The sequence below is a fragment of the Rhinoderma darwinii genome, chromosome 7 (genome assembly GCF_050947455.1).
Source record: "Rhinoderma darwinii isolate aRhiDar2 chromosome 7, aRhiDar2.hap1, whole genome shotgun sequence".
NCBI classification, from domain to species: domain Eukaryota; kingdom Metazoa; phylum Chordata; class Amphibia; order Anura; family Rhinodermatidae; genus Rhinoderma; species Rhinoderma darwinii.
The window spans coordinates 14261079-14284530 of NC_134693.1; the positions used below are offsets into that span (position 1 = coordinate 14261079).

Consider the following 23452-nt stretch of genomic DNA (forward strand, 5'->3'; position numbering starts at 1 on the left):
CCAGTGATTCATTAGCATATTTGGCACGGGAAAACCAGGGGACATATCTCAGGAACAGGGGGGCCTACAAATAAAACAAAAACACTGCTGGAGTCCAGGAGACAGCGGTAGTTAGGGGAGACTGATGGTTCACCCTTTAGGACCTAGTGACGTGTCCTCTTTAAGCTTCTCGATTGTAAATACAGAAATGTGGTTTTATATTTGTACGTCTCACTGTATTCTCTCCTCCGCAGACTCAGCAAATTGCGGATATTGGAGTTAAGAGAAAATCATTTGAAAACATTACCAAAGTAAGTCCGTATGTGACCAACTGGTGATCTTTCCCCTTCTTTGCATTGATAGTTTTCTTAAGACCATTAACATACACCCCGAAATAAAAAGATGGGAAATCTGGATGACAACCATCCCGGCCGATATTGCAGCTCCCAGAGGGGTTGTTGTAACTCGGTCTGAATGATGGCAAATGTGCTTAATTATGGCGTGATACATCCCCCTACCCTTTACGGAGCAGTTGTGGCCACCATGTATGTTGTACCCCTGGTTTTAGGGGGAAGCGTTCATTAATACCACAGCAGCACATGATGAGTTATATTTACTGTATGTTCAAGATCTTGGGGAGTAGTGGTGAGCACCGAGTACTATTCTTACACAATGATCGCAGCTCAGAAGTGGACACCCTCTTAGTCGATCATCATTGCAGTTAATAGAGTGCCAAACTATCGACATTCTAGAACAGACATCTACCGATACGAGGTCTTACAGTGAAAATTGGCCGCCGACAATCATCCAACCCAGCAGATATCGGTTAGATCGTTCATGTACCAAAAATTTGCCATGAGCGCGCCACATTTAAAGGGGAATTCCATTTTAAACAATGCTATGACTTACATTCTAAAATGACAGAAAAATGGTCAGACTGGTGCATTATAAAATGCCCTGGTAGGACCAGATCCTGGTAGGATGAGGAAAGGAAAGTCCTATCAAAAGCTGACAGCGGAGCAAATCACTTCCTGTTGGACTGTACCACTTTTTTAGATTTTTGCTTCTAGTTCTTATTGAAGATAGAAATGGTCTGTACAGGTGATGATAAACCAGTGGACATGCAGCCATTGAGGTACCCCGAAAGGGTGGGCCCTGGGAATTATTTTCTCTGGTGAAAACAAGATGCCCAAAAACAACCCTGGTCAAAAGGTAAGCTTGGTGAGGGTCAGAGAGTTGGCACCCTCACTTCTTCCCAAGCCAAAAGTAGTTCAATCACCCAGCACGATTCCATTGTAAGTGTAGAGCATCGAAGAAAGCGGAGATCCATAGTTGCTGATCTCCACCCAAGGGCTATAGATGCATTACAGGCAACTTTTTAGGAATCCACCTTCGTGTATATTCTGACAGGTCCCAGCACTCACATACTTGTGATCGGACCCTCCCTAATTTCCAAAATGAAAAATCTTCACTGCCCTGTATCTCAATCATACTCCAACATAGGACTGGTGGTAGAGGGCCATGCCAATATATACACTGGCTGTATTTAAAGGGCCTTTACCGAGAGGTACATTACTGAGCACTGAAGCCCCCTTATTCTAGAAATTAGTGGTTGCCCTATAATTGGAAGCCCCTTTAATGGCTTAGGTCAACATAACACATTATTTCAGACAACTGCATAATTTTACTGGTAGGAGAACTTCCTTTTAAAGGGCATTTCCATCCAAAATATACAAATGACCTTATATTAGTACATTTGAAGGTAGAATAATAGCCAATAGTGAATAATATTTTGTTGTTCTAGAAACTACTTAAAGAGGATGTCCAGAATTAGAAAAACATGGCTTCTTTCTGTCCACACATTGAATGTGGTATTTCAGCTCAGCCCTATTCACTTCAATGGAACTGAGCTGCAATACCGGACACAACTTATGAACAGGTGTGACGCTGTTTTTTAAGAAAGCAACCATCTTTTCCTAATCCTGGACAACCCCTTTAAATTAAAGGGTTGTCCACTTTGGACAGTTCCTTTCGTTAGAAAGATCCGTCTACGATAAACTGATCACAGTTGTTCCGTGGCTGGAACCTCTAGCGATCAACTGTTCCAGGGGAACCTGGCAGCAAGGGTTCAGTTTGGCTGCAGCGCCACCACAGGTTAAAATGAAGCGTTACACAGATTTTATTTAAATCAATGAGCTATCCATGTAATCCATGGATGTGTTAGGTCCTCCATAACGAGCAAGATGTTCCTTGTTGCTGCTCTCTGCTTTGGCTCATAAATGAAGTTTATCAATGGGGTGCCCCTTTATTAATTCAGAATTCCCAGCATCTGATGACCATATGTCACATTCTCAGCATGTCTTCTTAGTGCCATATTGCTTGCACAGATCATACTGATTTCTATTGAAGGAAGCAACAATTCTGGGAGGGATAATAGGTGACTGTACGGCTTGAACCGGACATGATCTAAAAGGAACAGGAAGCAGCCCAGAGGATGTCTCAGAGACCACATCAGATCACACGCGATAATACAGATATGGAGTTGTCACCCAATTATGGGAGGTTTGTTGCATTGCAGCATCCCATCGAAGTTTGGCAGATATTATTATACAGAAAGCCAGAAGAAACCCCACTGGGTTTAGACATTTGTTATTTCTGGTACAAATTCACAAGTGAAATTGAATCTGCTTCTCAGTGGAGCTTCCCTTTAAGTAGGACCTCGCTAGTTGACTGTTTTAAATCAAGTGGTATAGAGAAACTTTTTAGGACTCGCCTTGTTCTGTGACCTTGCAGGTGACCCCCTTATAAATCATCTTCCGTGATAGACATGTTGTAGCACAAGCATCTAATCAATTTCCCATTTCTGTTTGAGGATTTTCTATTTACAGTTTGACCCACAAGAAGATTAATTAGATTAAAATGCTTCTCTGGCTGCTGCGTCTTCTCTAGTTTTATTATACTCATTTATCAGTGTGCAATTGGAAAGATTAGAAAGTTTGAAGGAGCGCTTTGTGAAGAGTCAGAGAACACGGCGCGGCGTGACTCTGCCGGGAGACGGAACGTATCGATCGATGCTGCGTGGTGTTCTCCTCTCCGCTCGGTTTATTTCAGCTACTATATGATATCACCATTTTTATTATTTTGTGTTGAGATATAAGAACATTTTCTAACACTTATTCTTTATATGTAAAACTCTGTGTATGATTATAACTGCCTGATACTCAAGTAGAAATAAATATATATAAATATAAAAAGTGCAGCAGTGTAAGGCTGGATTCACACATCCAAAGCTAGGAGTGGATACAAAAGAGAGAAGTTTCAATATTTCTTCTATACTTTACATTCCTTTTGTATCCACTCCAAAAACTGCATCAAAAACTGCACCAAAAATTGCATCAAAACTGCATGTGTGAATACAGCATTATAGTAGTAATATTCTTGCATTTACAGTAGAGGGCAGTATTATATTAGTTATATTCTTGTATATAGGGGGCAGTATTATAGGGTACTATAGTGTTCCTGCAGCTTACCTGCTCTATAATGTCCATCAGTATAAACATGATAGGACAATGGACATTGTTTTCCCACCTGAGGGATCAGCACTACGTATTAGTAATATCCTTCTTCACAGGGGGCAGTATTATAGTAGTTATATTCTTGTACATAGGGGGCAGTATTATAGTAGTTATATTCTTGTATATAGCGGGCAGTATTATAGTAGTTATATTCTTGTATATAGGAGCAGTATTATAGTAGTTATATTCTTGTATATAGGGGGCAGTATTATAGTAGTTATATTCTTGTATATAGGGGGCAGTATTATAGTAGTTATATTCTTGTATATAGCGGGCAGTATTATAGTAGTTATATTCTTGTATACAGCGGGCAGTATTATAGTAGTCATATTCTTGTATATAGGGGCAGTATTATAGTAGTTATATTCTTGTATATAGGGAGCAGTATTATAGTAGTTATATTCTTGTACATAGGGGCAGTATTACAGTAGTTATATTCTTGTATTTAGGGGCAGTATTATAGTAGTTATATTCTTGTACATTGGATGCAGTATTATAGTAGTTATATTATTGAACATAGGGGCAGTATTATAGTAGATATATTCTTGTACATAGGAGGCAGTATTATAGTAGTTATATTCTTGTCTATAGGAGCAGTATTATAGTAGTTATATTCTTGTATATAGGAGCAGTATTATAGTAGTTGTAGTCTTGTATATAGGGGGCAGTATTATAGTAGTTATATTCTTGTATATAGGGGCAGTATTATAGTAGTTATATTCTTGTATATAGGGGGCAGCATTATAGTAGTTATATTCTTGTATATAGGGGCAGCATTATAGCAGTTATATACTGGTATATAGGGGGCAGAATTATAGTAGTTATATTCTTGTATATAGGGGGCAGTATTATAGTAGTTATATTCTTGTATATAGGGGCAGTATTATAGTAGTTATATTCTTGTATATAGGGGCAGTATTATAGTAGTTATATTCCTGTATATAGAGGGCAGTATTATAGTAGTTATATTCTTATATATAGAAGCTGTATGATAGTAGTTACATTCTTGTATATAGTGGGCAGTATTATAGTAGTTATATTCTTGTATATAGGAGCAGTATTATAGTAGTTATATTCTTATATATAGGGGCAGTATGATAGTAGTTACATTCTTGTATATAGGGGGCAGTATTATAGTAGTTATATTCTTGTATATAGGAGCAGTATTATAGTAGTTATATTCTTGTATATAGGAGGCAGTATTATAGTAGTTATATTCTTGTATATAGGGGCAGTATTATAGTAGTTATATCCTTGTATATAGGAGCAGTATTATAGTAGATATATTCTTGTATATAGGAGCAGTAATATAGTAGTTATATTCTTGCATTTAGGGTCAGTATTATAGTAGTTATATTCTTGTATATAGGGGGCAGTATTATAGTAGTTATATTCTTGTATATAGGCGCAGTATTATAGTAGTTATATTCTTGTATATAGGAGCAGTAATATAGTAGTTATATTCTTGTATATATGGGAGCAGTATTATAGTAGTTATATTTTTGTATATAGGGGGCAGTATTATAGTAGTTATATTCTTGTATATAGAAGCAGTATTATAGTAGTTATATTCTTGTATATAGGGGCAGTATGATAGTAGTTACATTCTTGTATATAGGGGCAGTATTATAGTAGTTATATTCTTGTATATAGGAGCAGTATTATAGTAGTTATATTCTTGTATATAGGAGGCAGTATTATAGTAGTTATATTCTTGTATATAGGGGCAGTATTATAGTAGTTATATCCTTGTATATAGGAGCAGTATTATACTAGTTATATTCTTGTATATAGTAGCAGTAATATAGTAGTTATATTCTTGTATTTAGGGTCAGTATTATAGTAGTTATATTCTTGTATATAGGGGGCAGTATTATAGTAGTTATATTCTTGTATATAGGCGCAGTATTATAGTAGTTATATTCTTGTATATAGGAGCAGTAATATAGTAGTTATATTCTTGTATATAGGGGCAGTATTATAGTAGTTATATTTTTGTATATAGGGGGCAGTATTATAGTAGTTATATTCTTGTATATAGGAGCAGTATTATAGTAGTTATATTCTTGTAAATAGGAGCAGTATTATATTAGTTATATTCTTGTATATAGGGAGCAGCATTATAGTAATTATATTCTTGTACATAGGGGGCAGTATTATAGTAGTTATATTCTTGTATATAGGGGGTAGTATTATAGTAGTTATATTCTTGTATATAGGGGCAGTATTATAGTAGTTATATTCTTGTATATAGGGGGCAGTATTATAGTAGTTATATTCTTGTGTATAGGGGCAGTATTATAGTAGTTATATTCTTGTACATAGGAGCAGTATTATAGTAGTTATATTCCTGTATATAGGGGCAGTATTATAGTAGTTATATTCTTGTATATAGGAGCAGTATTATAGTAGTTATATTCTTGTATATAGGGGGTAGTATTATAGTAGTTATATTCTTGTATATAGGGGGCAGTATTATAATAGTTATATTCTTGTATATAGTGCCAGTATTATAGTAGTTATATTCTTGTATATAGGAGCAGTATTATAGTAGTTATATTCCTGTATATAGGGGCAGTATTATAGTAGTTATATTCTTGTATATAGGAGCAGTATTATAGTAGTTATATTCTTGTATATAGGGGGTAGTATTATAGTAGTTATATTCTTGTATATAGGGGGCAGTATTATAGTAGTTATATTCTTGTATATAGGGGCAGTATTATAGTAGTTATATTCTTGTATATAGGGGGCAGTATTATAATAGTTATATTCTTGTACATAAAAGGCAGTATTATAGTAGTTATATTCTTGTATATAGGAGGCAGTATTATAGTAGTTATATTCTTGTATATAGGAGCAGTATTCTAGTAATTATATTCTTGTATATAGGGAGGAGTATTGTAGTAGTTATATTCTTGTACATAGGAGCAGTATTATATAAGTTATACTCTTGACACATTAGACTGGCTGGGAAATATCCAATGTGGCCAATCCTCTATTCTCCTGAGACTGTTTAGTAGACCAAAATAGGTGGGACCCACCAACAAAAGCCTAATGTTTCTGGCAAACTTTAAGTAGAAAATGACAAAACCTAGTCCAGTCTGAGATCTTCAGCCCCGACCTTGTCATTCAGGCATAGACTACATTCTACAAAACCTTAGGAGTAGTCTAGGCCCTAAAGACTGACAACCTCGTGTCTTCTGATGTATTTGTTCTGAACCTGTGGAGCCACATTTTTGGAGTATAATAAAGTCTATGACTCTGCGAAGGTCTTTTACATTTTTATGACATTCATAAAACCCTAATTAGAGAACGAGCCAAGAAGTTTTATCAGTCGTTCTCCCGGCTCTTAAATTCCTTTATTTATGTTTATTGTCTTGCCTTTCGATATCGACCCTTCTAAACTCTGCTTTTTCACTTTCTTTTACGGCCTCATCAAGTTCCCTCATAATTTTAATGTTCTGTCAGATCTCTGCATATTTCCCTGTTGATTTTTGACGGGTTGATGGGATAATTTTACGGAAATGAAAATAAGCTTATAATTTATTCATCTATAAACAACGTAGCATAATAAAAGCTGCCAAATAAAAGCTACGAAGGTAAAACAAGTATAGATTATTGGGATTCATGTATCAAGAACATCTCAGAAATAGTGTCCTCACAACAGCCAATCAGAATCCACATATCATTTTACCCGTGCAGCTTAGAAAAAGTAAGCTAGACTCTGATTGGCTGATATGGACAACAAGGGCACTATTCCACTGAGCTTTGATACATGAGACCCATTCAGGGAGACATTTGCATCCCAAATAAAAAATAAAATATCCCTTCAACAAAATTTTTATCCATATGCCCTGTCTGGAAAAGCGGACTGAAATCCAATATGGCCGCCATTACAGCTCCAAAGTCAGTTTTTCTAGAGCAGTGGTCTCCCACTTATGACTGTCCAGCTGTTGTGAAACTACAACTCCCAGCATGCCCTGACACCATAGGCTGATATTGGAGTTGTATGATGGCCATGTTGTCGTCAATCATCTTCCCAGAAATAGATATAACCATAACTCCCAACATTATAATCCCCATTCACGGGACATTTTTAGTTTCCACCGACGATCTACCTAAAAACACCCACTTTGGGGTAAAGTTACGGTCATTTTAAGGTCTGTTTCGCAGGGCAATCCAACGACAGCCGGGACAATTTGAAAGTATGGATATAAGAAAAATTGGCTAAATTAAAATGTTAATATCTCGAGAGAAGAGAACAATTCAGTGACTTCTATGAAGTCGTAGGTTTATGATTTTAGGAAAGGGGTGCTGTTTAATCCATCCATCATTTTTATAACCGTGATGACTAATGAGAAGCCGTATATAGACAATGTATGGAATATTTCCTGGTGAGACCGGGTTCTTGCTGTGACATTTGGATTGCTTTTGTCGACGTGACAGATCTTAAGATTTAGGATTCCGAATGGTTTCCATAGCAACAGGTTTCGAGAAAAGTTAAAGTATTTGCTGAACGCTGAAAATAACATGTTACTAAACTTCACTTTATATTATAAATGCAGCATCTTAGTAATAACCACAAGAGCTCTGATTCAATAAAATATGTCCATTAATGTGTTTTATTGTGCGCAGCATAATATGTAACATACAAAAAGCAATAACAATTCCCTCCTTCCTCAGCATTACAATAAACATTCCAAAGGTGGGTTTTAATGGCAATTTTAAATATAGATCCTTCATTACTAAATAAGAACATATTTACTACAATACTGCCTCTATGTACCAGAATATATCTACTATAATACTGCCCCTATATACAAGAATATAACTACTATAATACTGCTCCTATATACAAGAATATAACTACTATAATACTGCCCCTATATACAAGAATATAACTACTATAATACTGCCCCCTATATACAAGAATATAACTACTATAATACTGCTCCTATATACAAGAATATAACTACTATAATACTACCTCCTATATACAAGAATATAGCTACTATAATACTGCTCCTATATACAAGAATATAACTACTATAATACTGCTCCTATATACAAGAATATAACTACTATAATACTGCCCCCTATATACAAGAATATAACTACTATAATACTGCCTCCTATATACAAGAATATAACTACTATAATACTGCCTCCTATATACAAGAATATAACTACTATAATACTGCCCCCTATATACAAGAATATAACTACTATAATACTACCCCCATATACAAGAATATAACTACTATAATACTGCTCCTATATACAGGAATATAACTACTATAATACTGCCCCCTATATACAAGAATATATCTACTATAATACTGCCTCCTACATACAAGAATATAACTACTATAATACTGCTCCTATATACAGGAATATAACTACTATAATACTGCTCCTATATACAAGAATATAACTACTATAATACTCCCCCCTTTATACAAGAATATAATTACTATAATACTGCCCCCTATGTACAAGAATATAACTACTATAATACTGCCCCTGTATACAAGAATATAACTACTATAATACTGCTCACTATATACAAGAATATAACTACTATAATACTGCTCCTATGTACAAGAATATAACTACTATAATACTGCCCCTATGTACAAGAATATAACTACTATAATACTGCCCCTATATACAAGAATATAACTACTATAATACTGCTCTTATATACAAGAATATAACTACTATAATACTGCCCCTATATACAAGAATATAACCACTATAATACTGCCCCTATATACAAGAATATAACTACTATAATACTGCCCCCTTTATACAAAAATATAACTACTATAATACTGCCCCCTATATACATCAATATAACTACTATAATTCTGCCCCCTATGTACAAGAATATAACTACTATAATACTGCCCCTATATTCAAGAATATAACTACTATAATACTGCCCCATATACAAGAATATAACTACTATAAGACTGCCCCTATATACAAGAATATAACTACTATAATACTGCCTCCTATATACAAGAATATAACTACAATAATACTGTCCCCTATATACAAGAATATAACTACTGTAATACTGCCCCATTATACAAGAATATAACTACTATAATACTGCCCCATATAAAAGAATATAACTACTATAAGACTGCCCCTATATACAAGAATATAACTACTGTAATACTGCCCCTATATACAAGAATATAACTACTGTAATACTGCCCCTATATACAAGAATATAACTACTGTAATACTGCCCCTATATACAAGAATATAACTAATATAATACTGCCCCTATGTACAAAAATATAACTACTATAATACTGCCCCCTATATACATCAATATAACTACTATAATTCTGCCCCCTATGTACAAGAATATAACTACTATAATACTGCCCCTATATTCAAGAATGTAACTACTATAATACTGCCCCATATACAAGAATATAACTACTATAAGACTGCCCCTATATACAAGAATATAACTACTATATTACTGCCTCCTATATACAAGAATATAACTACTATAATACTGCTCTCTATATACAAGAATATAACTACTATAATACTGCCCCCTATATACAAGAATATAACTACTATAATACTGCTCCCTATATACAAGAATATAACTACTATAATACAGCCCGTATATACAAGTATATAACTACTATAATACTACCCCCTATATACAAGAATATAACTACTATAATACTGCCCCCTATATACAAGAATATAGCTACTATAATACTACCTCCTATATACAAGAATATAGCTACTATAATACTGCTCCTATATACAAGAATATAACTACTATAATACTACCTCCTATATACAAGAATATAACTACTATAATACTGCTCCTATATACAAGAATATAACTACTATAATACTGCTCCCTATATACAAGAATATAACTACTATAATACTGCCCCTATATACAAGAATATAACTACTATAATACTGCTCCTATATACAAGAATATAACTACTATAATACTGCTCCTATATACAAGAATATAACTACTATAATACTGCCCCTATATACAAGAATATAACTACTATAATACTCCTCCTATATACAAGAACATAACTACTATAATACTGCTCCCTATATACAAGAATATAACTACTATAATACTGCCCCCTATATACAAGAATATAACTACAATAATATTGCCCCCTAAGAAACAAAGAAAAATTATCTTTAAAAAATGTATTTTGGGAATATCTTTACGACCTCTCTTTCCCTTCCATGGTACTGTACTACTTGTGATAAAGTTCTGCCCATTTTGGAACATTCTGCATTTGAGACTGAAAAGGTTTTAAAACTCTTAAATTCTGTGAGAAAACACTTCTATTCTGATGTGTGGAAAATTCAGAAAGTTTATTGTTAGAAGCCTTTCCTAATGTGGAGCCCTGCAGAATCTCAGCTCGCCGGCTCTATCACATCATTTCACTTTGTTATAAGCATTTCTTGACCTTTCATACTCATCCACTCTCAGGTACTACCACACAAAGTCACTGGCCCAGTCGGGGAGACGGCTTCTGTGAACGTTTCAACCCCTCTCTGCTTTTGATCATGGAACAGTTTCATGTACACTTTTCTATAGAATTGACACGTAGAGGCCAAAAAACAAGCCGAACATCGTATGAATTTATGATTAGAACTCGGCCTATATATCTTCTAGCTTCTAGTCATGGACATTGGTTTGGATAATAATATTTATTGTTGAGTTGATTCAATTTTATTTGGAAGAAATAGTGAAGTGACACTGTAACTGTGCTCATACAGCCATAGGGTTACATAATAAAATTCTGTCTGCCTGCAAGCACCACTAGGGGGAGCGTAGGTGTTTACAAAGGTCATACTTGTTATTGAGTTCAATAGGAGCTGTATAAATCCTTATACAATTAGCTCCCCCTAGTGGTAGCTGCAGGCAGACAGAATTCTATTATTTAACTCTATGGTTATGTGAAGGGAAGGAGAGGATTTGAAACTCTATATCAGAAAATAGATGTTACCAGTTGGGGGTGAGTCCCTGAACAGACTGACACTGTCCAATCAGTGCTGACAGAGTGAGACTGTGTAGGAACATGCCCCTGCAAAAATAATATACTGTACAGTGCCACACAAGACCAGGTAAATACCACCATACCATGATTAAATAATCCCAACATACAGTCACCAAATAAGAACCATGTATTATTTTATAAAAGTGCTATAGAAATAATAACAAGAGTTCTGGTGGTCACAAATGTCCTTGAGGTGCCCCCAGAAACAGCAGAGGTGGCTGATGTGCCCAGTGTGACCACATAGTTCGCACATCCCTAAGGTAGGCTATGTATGAGACAGATAGATGGTTAGATAGATAGATATTAGGTAGATATTAGGTAGCTATTAGATAGGTAGATATGAGATAGGTAGATATGAGATAGGTAGATATGAGATAGGTAGATATGAGATAGATAGATAGATAGATAGATAGATAGATAGATAGATAGATAGATAGATAGATAGATAGATAGATAGATAGATAGATAGATAGATAGATAGATAGATATGAGATAGATAGATAGATAGATAGATAGATAGATAGATAGATAGATAGATAGATAGATAGATAGATAGGTAGATATGAGATAGGTAGATATGAGATGGATAGATATGAGATGGATAGATATGAGATGGATAGATAGATAGATAGATAGATAGATAGATAGATAGATAGATAGATAGATAGATAGATAGATAGATAGATAGATAGATAGGTAGGTAGATATGAGATAGGTAGATATGAGATGGATAGATATGAGATGGATAGATATGAGATGGATAGATATGAGATGGATAGATATGAGATGGATAGATATGAGATGGATAGATATGAGATAGATAGATATGAGATAGATAGATATGAGATAGATAGATATGAGATGGATAGATAGATAGATAGATAGATAGATAGATAGATAGATAGATAGATAGATAGATAGATAGATAGATATGAGATAGATAGATATGAGATAGATAGATATGAGATAGATAGATATGAGATAGATAGATAGATAGCAGTGGCCCCTTCTATGAGGATAATGCGCCCTGTCACACTTTAAAAAATGTTCGTCAATGATTTAGGGAACATGAAAAAGAGTTCCAAGTGTCGACGTGACCTTCAAATTTCCCAAATCTCAATCCGATTGAGCATCTATGGAATGTGTTGGTAAAACAAGTCTGATCTGTGGAGGCCGCACTTCTTAACTTACAGGACTTAAACGATCTGCTGCTAACGTCTTGGTGCCAAACGACACTGGACACCTTCAGAGGTCTTGTGTAGTCCATGCCTCGACGGTACAAACTTTTTTTGCAGCACGAGGACGACCGGCACAATATTAGCCAAGTGGTATTAATGTTCTAGCTGAATGGTGTAGATATGAAATAGACAGACAGATGGAAAAATAGATGGAGAGATAGATACATAGAAGATCAATAGAATATAAAACGATGATCGAGAGATAGATTGATAGATTAGACTCTTGTCCTTTCATCAATCCATATACAGTTACACAACAAGGACACTTGACCTCATATTTTCCATTCCTTGCACAGAGCGGAGTCTTTCACTGTAAGAACGTATTTTATCCGGCTTCTCTCTTATGTTTCAGGTCAATGAGCAAGCTGACCCAACTGGAGAGACTTGACCTGGGCAATAATGAGTTCAGTGAGCTGGTAAGAGGATAAGTGTTTTTCTTGTTCTAGAAATATTATTGAAACTATTTTAATGTACCCTTAAATGGCAGATGGGACATTCCTTCTTCTGAAAGAACATATATGTAGGAAAGCCTAAGCCTGAATGTTTAGGTGTGTGCAGGAGAAGGAGGACACCACACATCCAGCACTGGCTTAAATTGAGGGAAAAAATAGCACTTCAATTAAAGATTCCAAGTTAATGTTTTTATCAAGATCAGTCAACAGCTCACATACATCGGTTTCTTTATAATATTTATTAAGGAGTGATTGAAATCATAACTCACATTAGTATAAGATTATAACTATTATAATACTGCCCCTATATACAAGAATATATCTACTATAATACTGCCCCATATATACAAGAATATATCTACTATAATACTGCCCCCTATATACAAGAATATATCTACTATAATACTGCTCCTATATACAAGAATATAACTACTATAATACTGCTCCTATATACAAGAATATAACTACTATAATACTGCCCCCTATATACAAGAATATAAATACTATAATACTGCTCCTATATACAAGAATATATCCACTATAATACTGCTCCTATATACCAGAATATAATACTATAATACAGCCCCCTATATACAAGAATATAAATACTATAATACTGCTCCTATATACAAGAATATAACTACTATAATACTTCCCCCTATATACAAGAATATATCTACGATAATACTGCTCCTATATACAAGAATATAACTACTATAATACTGCTCCCTATATACAAGAATATAACTACTATAATACTGCCTCCTATATACAAGAATATAACTACTATAATACTGCTCCTATATACAAGAAAATAACTACTATAATACTGCCCCCTATATACAAGAATATAACTACTATAATACTGCCTCCTATATACAAGAATATAACTACTATAATACTGCCCCTATATACAAGAATATAACTACTATAATATTGCTCCCTATATATAAGAATATAACTACTATAATACTGCCCCCTATATACAAGAATATAACTACTATAATACTGTTCCTTATATACAAGAATATAACTACTATAATACTTCTCCTATATACAAGAATATAACTACTATAATACTGCCCCTATATACAAGACTATAGCTACTATAATACTGCTCCTATATACAAGAATATAACTACTATAATACTGCCCCCTATATACAAGAATATAACTACTATAATACTACTACCTATATACAAGAATATAACTACTATAATACTGCCCCCTATATACAAGAATATATCTACTATAATACTGCTCCTATATACAAGAATATAACTACTATAATACTGCTCCCTATATACAAGAATATAACTACTATAATACTGCCTCCTATATACAAGAATATAACTACTATAATACTGCTCCTATATACAAGAATATAACTACTATAATACTGCCCCCTATATACAAGAATATAACTACTATAATACTGCCTCCTATATACAAGAATATAACTACTATAATACTGCCCCTATATACAAGAATATAACTACTATAATATTGCTCCCTATATACAAGAATATAACTTCTATAATACTGACCCCTATGTGCAAGAATATAACTACTATAATACTGCCTCCTATATACAAGAATATAACTACTATAATACTGCTCCTATATACAAGAATATAACTACTATAATACTGCTCCTATATACAAGAATATAACTACTATAATACTGGCACTATATACAAGAATATAACTACTATAATACTTCCCCCTATATACAAGAATATAACTACTATAATACTGCCCCCTATGGACAAGAATATAACTACTATAATATTGCTCCCTATATACAAGAATATAACTACTATAAGGGCATGACCACACGTGGCGGATTTCCTCCGCAACTGTCCGCATCAATGCCGCACAGAATCTGCGTTGCAGATTCTGCTGCGGATCTGCACAAAATGTGCAGTACATTGATGCGGACTAGCTGCTGCGGACTGCGGGAAAAGTGCTTCCCTTCTCCCTATCAGTGCAGGATAGAGAGAAGGGACAGCACTTTCCCTAGTGAAAGTAAACGATTTTCATACTTACCGGCCGTTGTCTTGGTGACGCGTCCCTCTTTCGGCATCCAGCCCGACCTCCCTGGATGACGCGCCAGTCCATGTGACCGCTGCAGCCTGTGCTTGGCCTGTGATTGGCTGCAGCCGTCACTTACACTGAAACGTCATCCTGGGAGGCCGGACTGGAGACAGACGCAGGGAGTTCTCGGTAAGTATGAACTTATATGTTTTTTTACAGATACATGTATATTGAGATCGGTAGTCACTGTCCCGGGTGCAGAAACAGTTACTGCCGATCGCTTAACTCTTTCAGCACCCTGGACAGTGACTATTTACAGACGTCTCCTAGCAACGCTCCCGTCATTACGGGAGCCCCATTGACTTCCTCAGTCTGGCTGTAGACCTAGAAATACATAGGTCCAGCCAGAATGAAGAAATGTCATGGTAGTAAAACCAATACGCTCCGCAGCACACATAAGATCTGCGGACTTCATTGCGGAATTTTGACTCTCCATTGAAGTCAATGGAGAAATTCCGCCATGAGTCCGCCACTGCTCCGCAACAGACAGAGCATGCTGCGGACACCAAATTCCGCTCCGCAGCCTATGCTCCGCAGCGGAATTTTACGCCTCGTCTAAACGAACACTGCTAAATTAAAGTGTAAGTCAATGGACAAACGGCACCGCTGCGGATTAACGCTGCGGAGTGTCCGCAGCGGAATTTAAGTGAAATTCCGCTACGTGTGAACCCAGCCTAATACTGCCTCCTATATACAAGAATATAACTACTATAATACGTCCCCCTATATACAAGAATATAACTACTATAATACTGCCCCCTATGGACAAGAATATAACTACTATAATATTGCTCCCTATATACAAGAATATAACTACTATAATACTGCCCACTATGTACAAGAATATAACTACTATAATACTGCCCCTATATACAAGAATATAACTACTATAATATTGCTCCCTATATACAAGAATATAACTACTATAATACTGCCCCCTATGTGCAAGAATATAACTACTATAATACTGCCTCCTATATACAAGAATATAACTACTATAATACTTCCCCCTATATACAAGAATATAACTACTATAATACTGCCCCCTATGGACAAGAATATAACTACTATAATATTGCTCCCTATATACAAGAATATAACTACTATAATACTGCCTCCTATATACAAGAATATAACTACTATAATACTTCCCCCTATATACAAGAATATAACTACTATAATACTGCCCCCTATGGACAAGAATATAACTACTATAATATTGCTCCCTATATACAAGAATATAACTACTATAATACTGCCCACTATGTACAAGAATATAACTACTATAATACTTCCCCTATGTACAAGAATATAACTACTATAATACTGCCCCCTATATACAAGAATATAACTACTATAATACTGCCCCTATGTACAAGAATATAACTACTATAAGGGCATGACCACACGTGGCGGATTTCCTCCGCAACTGTCCGCATCAATGCCGCACAGAATCTGCGTTGCAGATTCTGCTGCGGATCTGCACAAAATGTGCAGAAAATTGATGCGGACTAGCTGCTGCGGACTGCGGGAAAAGTGCTTCCCTTCTCCCTATCAGTGCAGGATAGAGAGAAGGGACAGCACTTTCCCTAGGGAAAGTAAAAGAATTTCATACTTACCGGCCGTTGTCTTGGTGACGCGTCCCTCTTTCGGCATCCAGCCCGACCTCCCTGGATGACGCACCAGTCCATGTGACCGCTGCAGCCTGTGCTTGGCCTGTGATTGGCTGCAGCCGTCACTTAGACTGAAACGTCATCCTGGGAGGCCGGACTGGAGACAGACGCAGGGAGTTCTCGGTAAGTATGAACTTATATGTTTTTTTACAGATACATGTATATTGAGATCGGTAGTCACTGTCCCGGGTGCAGAAACAGTTACTGCCGATCGCTTAACTCTTTCAGCACCCTGGACAGTGACTATTTACAGACGTCTCCTAGCAACGCTCCCGTCATTACGGGAGCCCCATTGACTTCCTCAGTCTGGTTGTAGACCTAGAAATACATAGGTCCAGCCAGAATGAAGAAATGTCATGGTAGTAAAACCAATACGCTCCGCAGCACACATAAGATCTGCGGACTTCATTGCGGAATTTTGACTCTCCATTGAAGTCAATGGAGAAATTCCGCCATGAGTCCGCCACTGCTCCGCAACAGACAGAGCATGCTGCGGACACCAAATTCCGCTCCGCAGCCTATGCTCCGCAGCGGAATTTTACGCCTCGTCTAAACGAACACTGCTAAATTAAAGTGTAAGTCAATGGACAAACGGCTCCGCTGCGGATTAACGCTGCGGAGTGTCCGCAGCGGAATTTAAGTGAAATTCCGCCACGTGTGAACCCAGCCTAATACTGCCCCTAAATACAAGAATATAAGTACTATATTACTGCCCCTATATACAAGAATATAACTACTATAATACTGTCTCTATATACAAGAATATAACTACTATAATACTGCCCCCTATATACAAGAATATAACTACTATAATACTGCTCCCTATATACAAGAATATAACTACTATAATACTGCTCCCTATATACAAGAATATAACTACTCTAATACTGCCCCCTATATACAAGAATATAACTACTATAATACTGCCCCTATATACAAGAATATAACTTCTATAATACTGCCCCCTATATACAAGAATATAACTACTATAATACTGCCCCCTATATACAAGAATATAACTACTATAATACTGCTCCTATATACAAGAATATAACTACTATAATACTGCCCCTATATACAAGAATATAACTACTATAATACTGCCCCCTATATACAAGAATATAACTACTATAATACTGCCCCCTATGTACAAGAATATAACTACTATAATACTGCCTGAAGGCATCATCTAGTAATAAATACATGCAATTATAATCCTACTTGTAAGTTTTCTGATTTCTGTTGTGAAATCTTTTCAGAGAAAACCTTCAGACACGTGTAGTATAAGGGCTTATTCAGACGAACGTGATATACATCCGTGCAACGCGCGTGATTTTCACGCGCCTCGCACGGACCTATATTAGTCTATGGGTCAGTTCAGACAGTCCGTGATTTTCACGCAGCGTGTGTCCGCTGCGTAAAACTCACGACATGTCCGTTCTTTGTGCGTATTTCGCGCATCACGCACCCATTGAAGTCAATGGGTGCGTGAAAATCACGCGCACCACACGGAAGCACTTCCGTGGGACGCGCGTGATTCGCGCAACAGCAGTCAAAAGTATGAATGAAAACAGAAAAGCACCACGTGCTACAAACATACAAACAGAGTGTCATAATGATGGCGGCTGCGCGAAAATCACGCAGCCGCTCATCATACGCTGATGACACATGGAGCTGTCAAGTGCCTTTTGCGCACGCCTTACTGTAGCGCCTCTGACTGAGGTTACAGCAGACGGTTTTACCTGCGGTCTTATGTAAGATTTGTTGAACAGTGTCAGATGACAAACTTATCTCTGCTACATTGTATTATTGTGTCCATTTGACAATGCACATTACTGGATATAGATATATGGTTTATAGTTTAGGGCACGTGTGCATTTAATGTGTTTTTTTTAGGGACTGTTATTATAAGATGAAATAACCCAGATTTTTCATCTCTTTCAGCCCGAGGGCCTGGAACAAATACAGAATTTGAAGGAATTGTGGCTAGATAACAATTCACTGCAGACAGTGCCTGGGGTAATAATTTTACACTGGGCTCACACGCTTTTGGGTCCTCAGTATTTGGTCTTTTGTTACGATGTGGTACAAATGGAAACCCCTCGCTTGACCAGCGCAGGACCAGCAGAGCACAATATGCGGCTGACAGTGGAATCTTCTGCTGGGTCATTAATGGGTCGCAGATTCACTTTTTGACCTAATTTCCGTGTTGTGAAAGGGAAATGCACAGGTTCAGTCTTATTCGAGGTCGTCTGCTCCATTATATCAGCTCCACAGTGTCCATAGCTTTACATATTATACTGTACAAATCTATCCGTCTATCTAGATGTAGGACATATGAGACCATGAATGTTATAATATATAATAATATGTACAGGTTCATTTTATAATTACTCAAATTATATCAAGGTATTTATCCAATATCATCTGTCTAACCATCTTATGTATGCTATCTATCTATCTATCTATCTATCTATCTATCTATCTATCTCATATCTATCTATCTATCTATCTATCTATCTATCTATCTATCTATCTATCTATCTATCTATCTATCTATCTATCTATCCATCTATCTATCTATCTATCTATCTATCTATCTATCTATCTATCTATCTCATATCTATCTATCTATCTATCTATCTATCTATCTATCTATCTATCTATCTATCTATCTATCTATCTATCTATCTATCTATCTATCCATCTATCTCATATCTATCTATCTATCTCATATCTATCTATCTATCTATCTATCTATCTATCTATCTATCTATCTATCTATCTATCTATCTATCTATCTATCTATCTATCTATCCATCTATCTCATATCTATCTATCTCATATCTATCTATCTATCTATCTATCTATCTATCTATCTATCTATCTATCTATCTATCTATCTATCTATCTATCTATCTATCTCATATCTATCTATCTCATATCTATCTATCTATCTATCTATCTATCTATCTATCTATCTATCTATCTATCTATCTATCTATCTATCTATCTATCTATCTATCTATCTATCTCATATCTATTCCATATAATTCTATTATTTATCCATATATTACAGTGTTTCATTTTTCAGAGACGGATATATACATATATTTCCTCTAGTCATTTATTGTGTCCCACACCTGAACTATCCTGAACAAAAATATAGAAAGCACCAAAGAACTCCGGCCATATTGAACCCGCAGAATCCCTGTCTCCCACCCCTAGTTATATCTCCACGCTGTTTTTGTGTTTTGACCCTTCACACTTCTGTCATGTCTATTCTTTCCAATGACCCAATTTACATCTCCATCTAGTGGATGCTTTTCTATGCAGCATTGTTGGGCCTTGTTCACACATGCAGTATAATAGTGCGTGCTATATTTCCTGCTTTGCAATGCCATAGCTGCAAACCCCCCAACATGTTCAGGACTGGGTAATCGACTTGTATATGATTGCATGAAAATGGGCGTGTTATGCTGTTTGGGGCGTTTCCATTGGAATGGGGGTGGGTCTTAAATGTCCTGTGATTTGGGATTGAAATGTTGGGAGTTATGTTATTCTTTTATTCATCCATAGAAGACAATGTAAAAATATGGATCTACTACTGTCCCATATTTTAACTAGGACGCTGCGCCAATCTGCCCAAATACCAACTGCAAACTACTCCGGTATTCCTAATATTGTCCTATATGGATGACTAACTGATGGGGGGATGTATCAAATCCGACCAATCAGATTTCCTTTCAGAGGCCCTATGATCTGAGTATTCACTATGGACATTTGTTCGACTTTTTCCTTGCACCAAATTGAATCCATCTCTCCCGAATGTACCAGTTATCCCATTTCACCGCATGACCCCGTCCTACCGATGTGAATGTATAACAATAAGACCTATGGCCGGCTAAAGAAATTCTATATGTGTAATAAGTCTATAGGAAAACTGAAACAGCTAATCTACCTGGACATGGCCAAGAACCGGATCGAGAGCATAGAAATGGAGGCATCCGGGTGCGAGTCCTTGGAAGATCTTCTCCTTTCCTCCAATTTATTGCAGCACTTGCCTGACTCGATGGGTAAGGACAAAATATTTGGCAGATTTTTCTGTTCCCAGAGAGCAATGCATTGTGGGAGCTCAGCCCATAAACTTTATATAGCGGTCAGCCAAAAAAACTCGTTCGGCCGACAGATACTCCTGACGACTCCATGATAAACATGCATGTTCCGATTGGCCGAGCATACATGTTTATTTCCATGGGGTAAGCGGAATAAACCGCTACCAGACTCCTAGGCCAGTGGCTTATCTCCTGCGGGAGGAAAAAAATCTGACGCTTCGGAGAGCAGGACACCCCCTACACACATTATGTACTCAGCCGGTCCCACTGAAATCGGCGAGTTTCGTCATCTTTCATTTAAAGGGAACCTGTCACCAGCAATACCTGGTGGAAGTGAGTGAAAAATTATTTTTATGTAACCTATAATTGTCTTCTAAGTCGGCTCTGTACCTTTAGTATTTAGTTTTTTAGTGTCCCTGCGCCGTATGCTAATGAGTATAACATAGTCATATCTTCATTCCTCAAGCTTTTCCGAATTAACCCCGCCTCCTTACTTTTGATTGACAGCTCCTCGTCTCCCCCCAGCACACACGAAATCCCGTGTTTGCACAACAATAACCTGTTCTGGTGCGTACGCACAACGGGACCCCATAGCAACGCATGCGCAGTAACTAGATTTGAGTCCCGGGTAAAGCGGGGAAGGGTATCAGACCATAAATGAAAGGCGCATGCGCGCTATCTCAGACAAGATTTTGGCATTCAGTACGGGCCAGTTGTCGGTGGTGGGTGGAAGTGGAACGAACGAGACTGCCGGATTATTAGTATACAAGGCGCAAAATGTTTGCAGACCGTTATTTATGGTCGGAGGAGAAGTTTAGGACAGGGGATGACGGCAATGAACTTTTGACAGCAGAGGCCAGTGAGGGGTGAGTAGAGTCCAATAGGTGAAATGCTGGTGACAGGTTCCCTTTAATGTGTATGGGCAACCTTAGATCTCAGCTGTTAGGGCACATGAGGGGTGTAGAAAATGTTCAGTTAAGTTCCATCAGAATTTTTTACTTTGGGAATTCAAGATGATGATAAAATTCCAGTCATTGACACAAGGCCTCAATCTAACACCAGGATTTATGAGCCACTACATGGACACACGTCACGTCCCCCATCAGACTGACTCCAGATGCCTTAACTCCTAAGTCATCACCCCTATAACCTCAGTTTTATTGCCCCGGCTTATCTTAATGATGTATCACCTCATGTACTAATTGTCTTTGTGTAACATCTAAATGTTGTGCTTTTTTCTAAGTCATTCATTTGTAAACTGCCTGAAGAAGGGGCCTCTGTGCTCTGAAAGCTTGCATATAGAACTTTTATGGTTAGCCAATAAAGGTATCATACCTATTATACTTTTGTCTTTTTTGACACAAAAGTATTTAACATTTCATATTACTTTGGCAGTGAATGGAGAAGAAAATTACACATGGCTCAAAATCAGTACAAGATAAGTAAAGGAAAGGGTTTATGAAGTTACTCTTCTTCTTATGAAGATTTTAGCAGTAAAATTAGGTCATGCTGCCTGAGAGCTAAGAGAAACAAGCAGAATTCTGAATGCAGCTCTGGAAGTGACTAGAGTATTATGTGATATTATGTCATTCAGGACAGGGTTCAGATGATTAGAGTAGATTATTTACACGATTGCTCATCTCTCCCATCACGTACTTTGCTGTCTAGTCCTCTTGTCAGGTTTTCTCACCTCTCACCGGTGCATTGGCGCTGGGGACATATTTTTATACTGAAGAATTCAGCGTGCCACTTTTCTGTCAATTATTGCTACCTTCCCATGAAATGTATTTCTTTATTTTAACAGGTCTGCTGAAAAAACTTACAACTCTGAAAATAGATGACAATCAACTTGTAGCATTACCAAATACACTTGGAAAGTGAGTATAAAAAAAAACCCTCTCAGCCGCTCTTGTTTCTTTTCTAATTGTAGAACCAATCTTTAAAATGATTGCTTTAAGAGATAGATAGATAGATAGATAGATAGATAGATAGATAGATAGATAGATAGATAGATAGATAGATAGATAGATAGATAGATAGATAGATAGATAGATAGATAGATATGAGATAGATAGATGTGAGATAGATAGATAGATAGATAGATATGAGATAGATAGATATGAGATAGATAGATAGATAGATAGATAGATAGATAGATAGATAGATAGATAGATAGATAGATAGATAGATAGATAGATAGATAGATAGATAGATATGAGATAGATAGATATGAGATAGATAG

The 23452-nt window shown here is 36.4% G+C and overlaps 1 protein-coding gene across 9 annotated transcripts in view; it reads left to right on the forward strand.

Annotated features, from left to right (window-relative positions):
- LRRC7 (leucine rich repeat containing 7) overlaps nucleotides 1-23452 on the forward strand; it is a 286473-nt gene that overhangs the window by 173965 nt on the left and 89056 nt on the right. For all 9 annotated transcript variants that reach the window (XM_075832825.1, XM_075832822.1, XM_075832823.1 and 6 more), the window contains 5 exons: nucleotides 234-290; nucleotides 13226-13289; nucleotides 19040-19114; nucleotides 21027-21171; nucleotides 23015-23087. In XM_075832825.1, the coding sequence (XP_075688940.1) occupies nucleotides 234-290; nucleotides 13226-13289; nucleotides 19040-19114; nucleotides 21027-21171; nucleotides 23015-23087 (414 nt within the window). The remainder of the gene's footprint in view (nucleotides 1-233; nucleotides 291-13225; nucleotides 13290-19039; nucleotides 19115-21026; nucleotides 21172-23014; nucleotides 23088-23452) is intronic.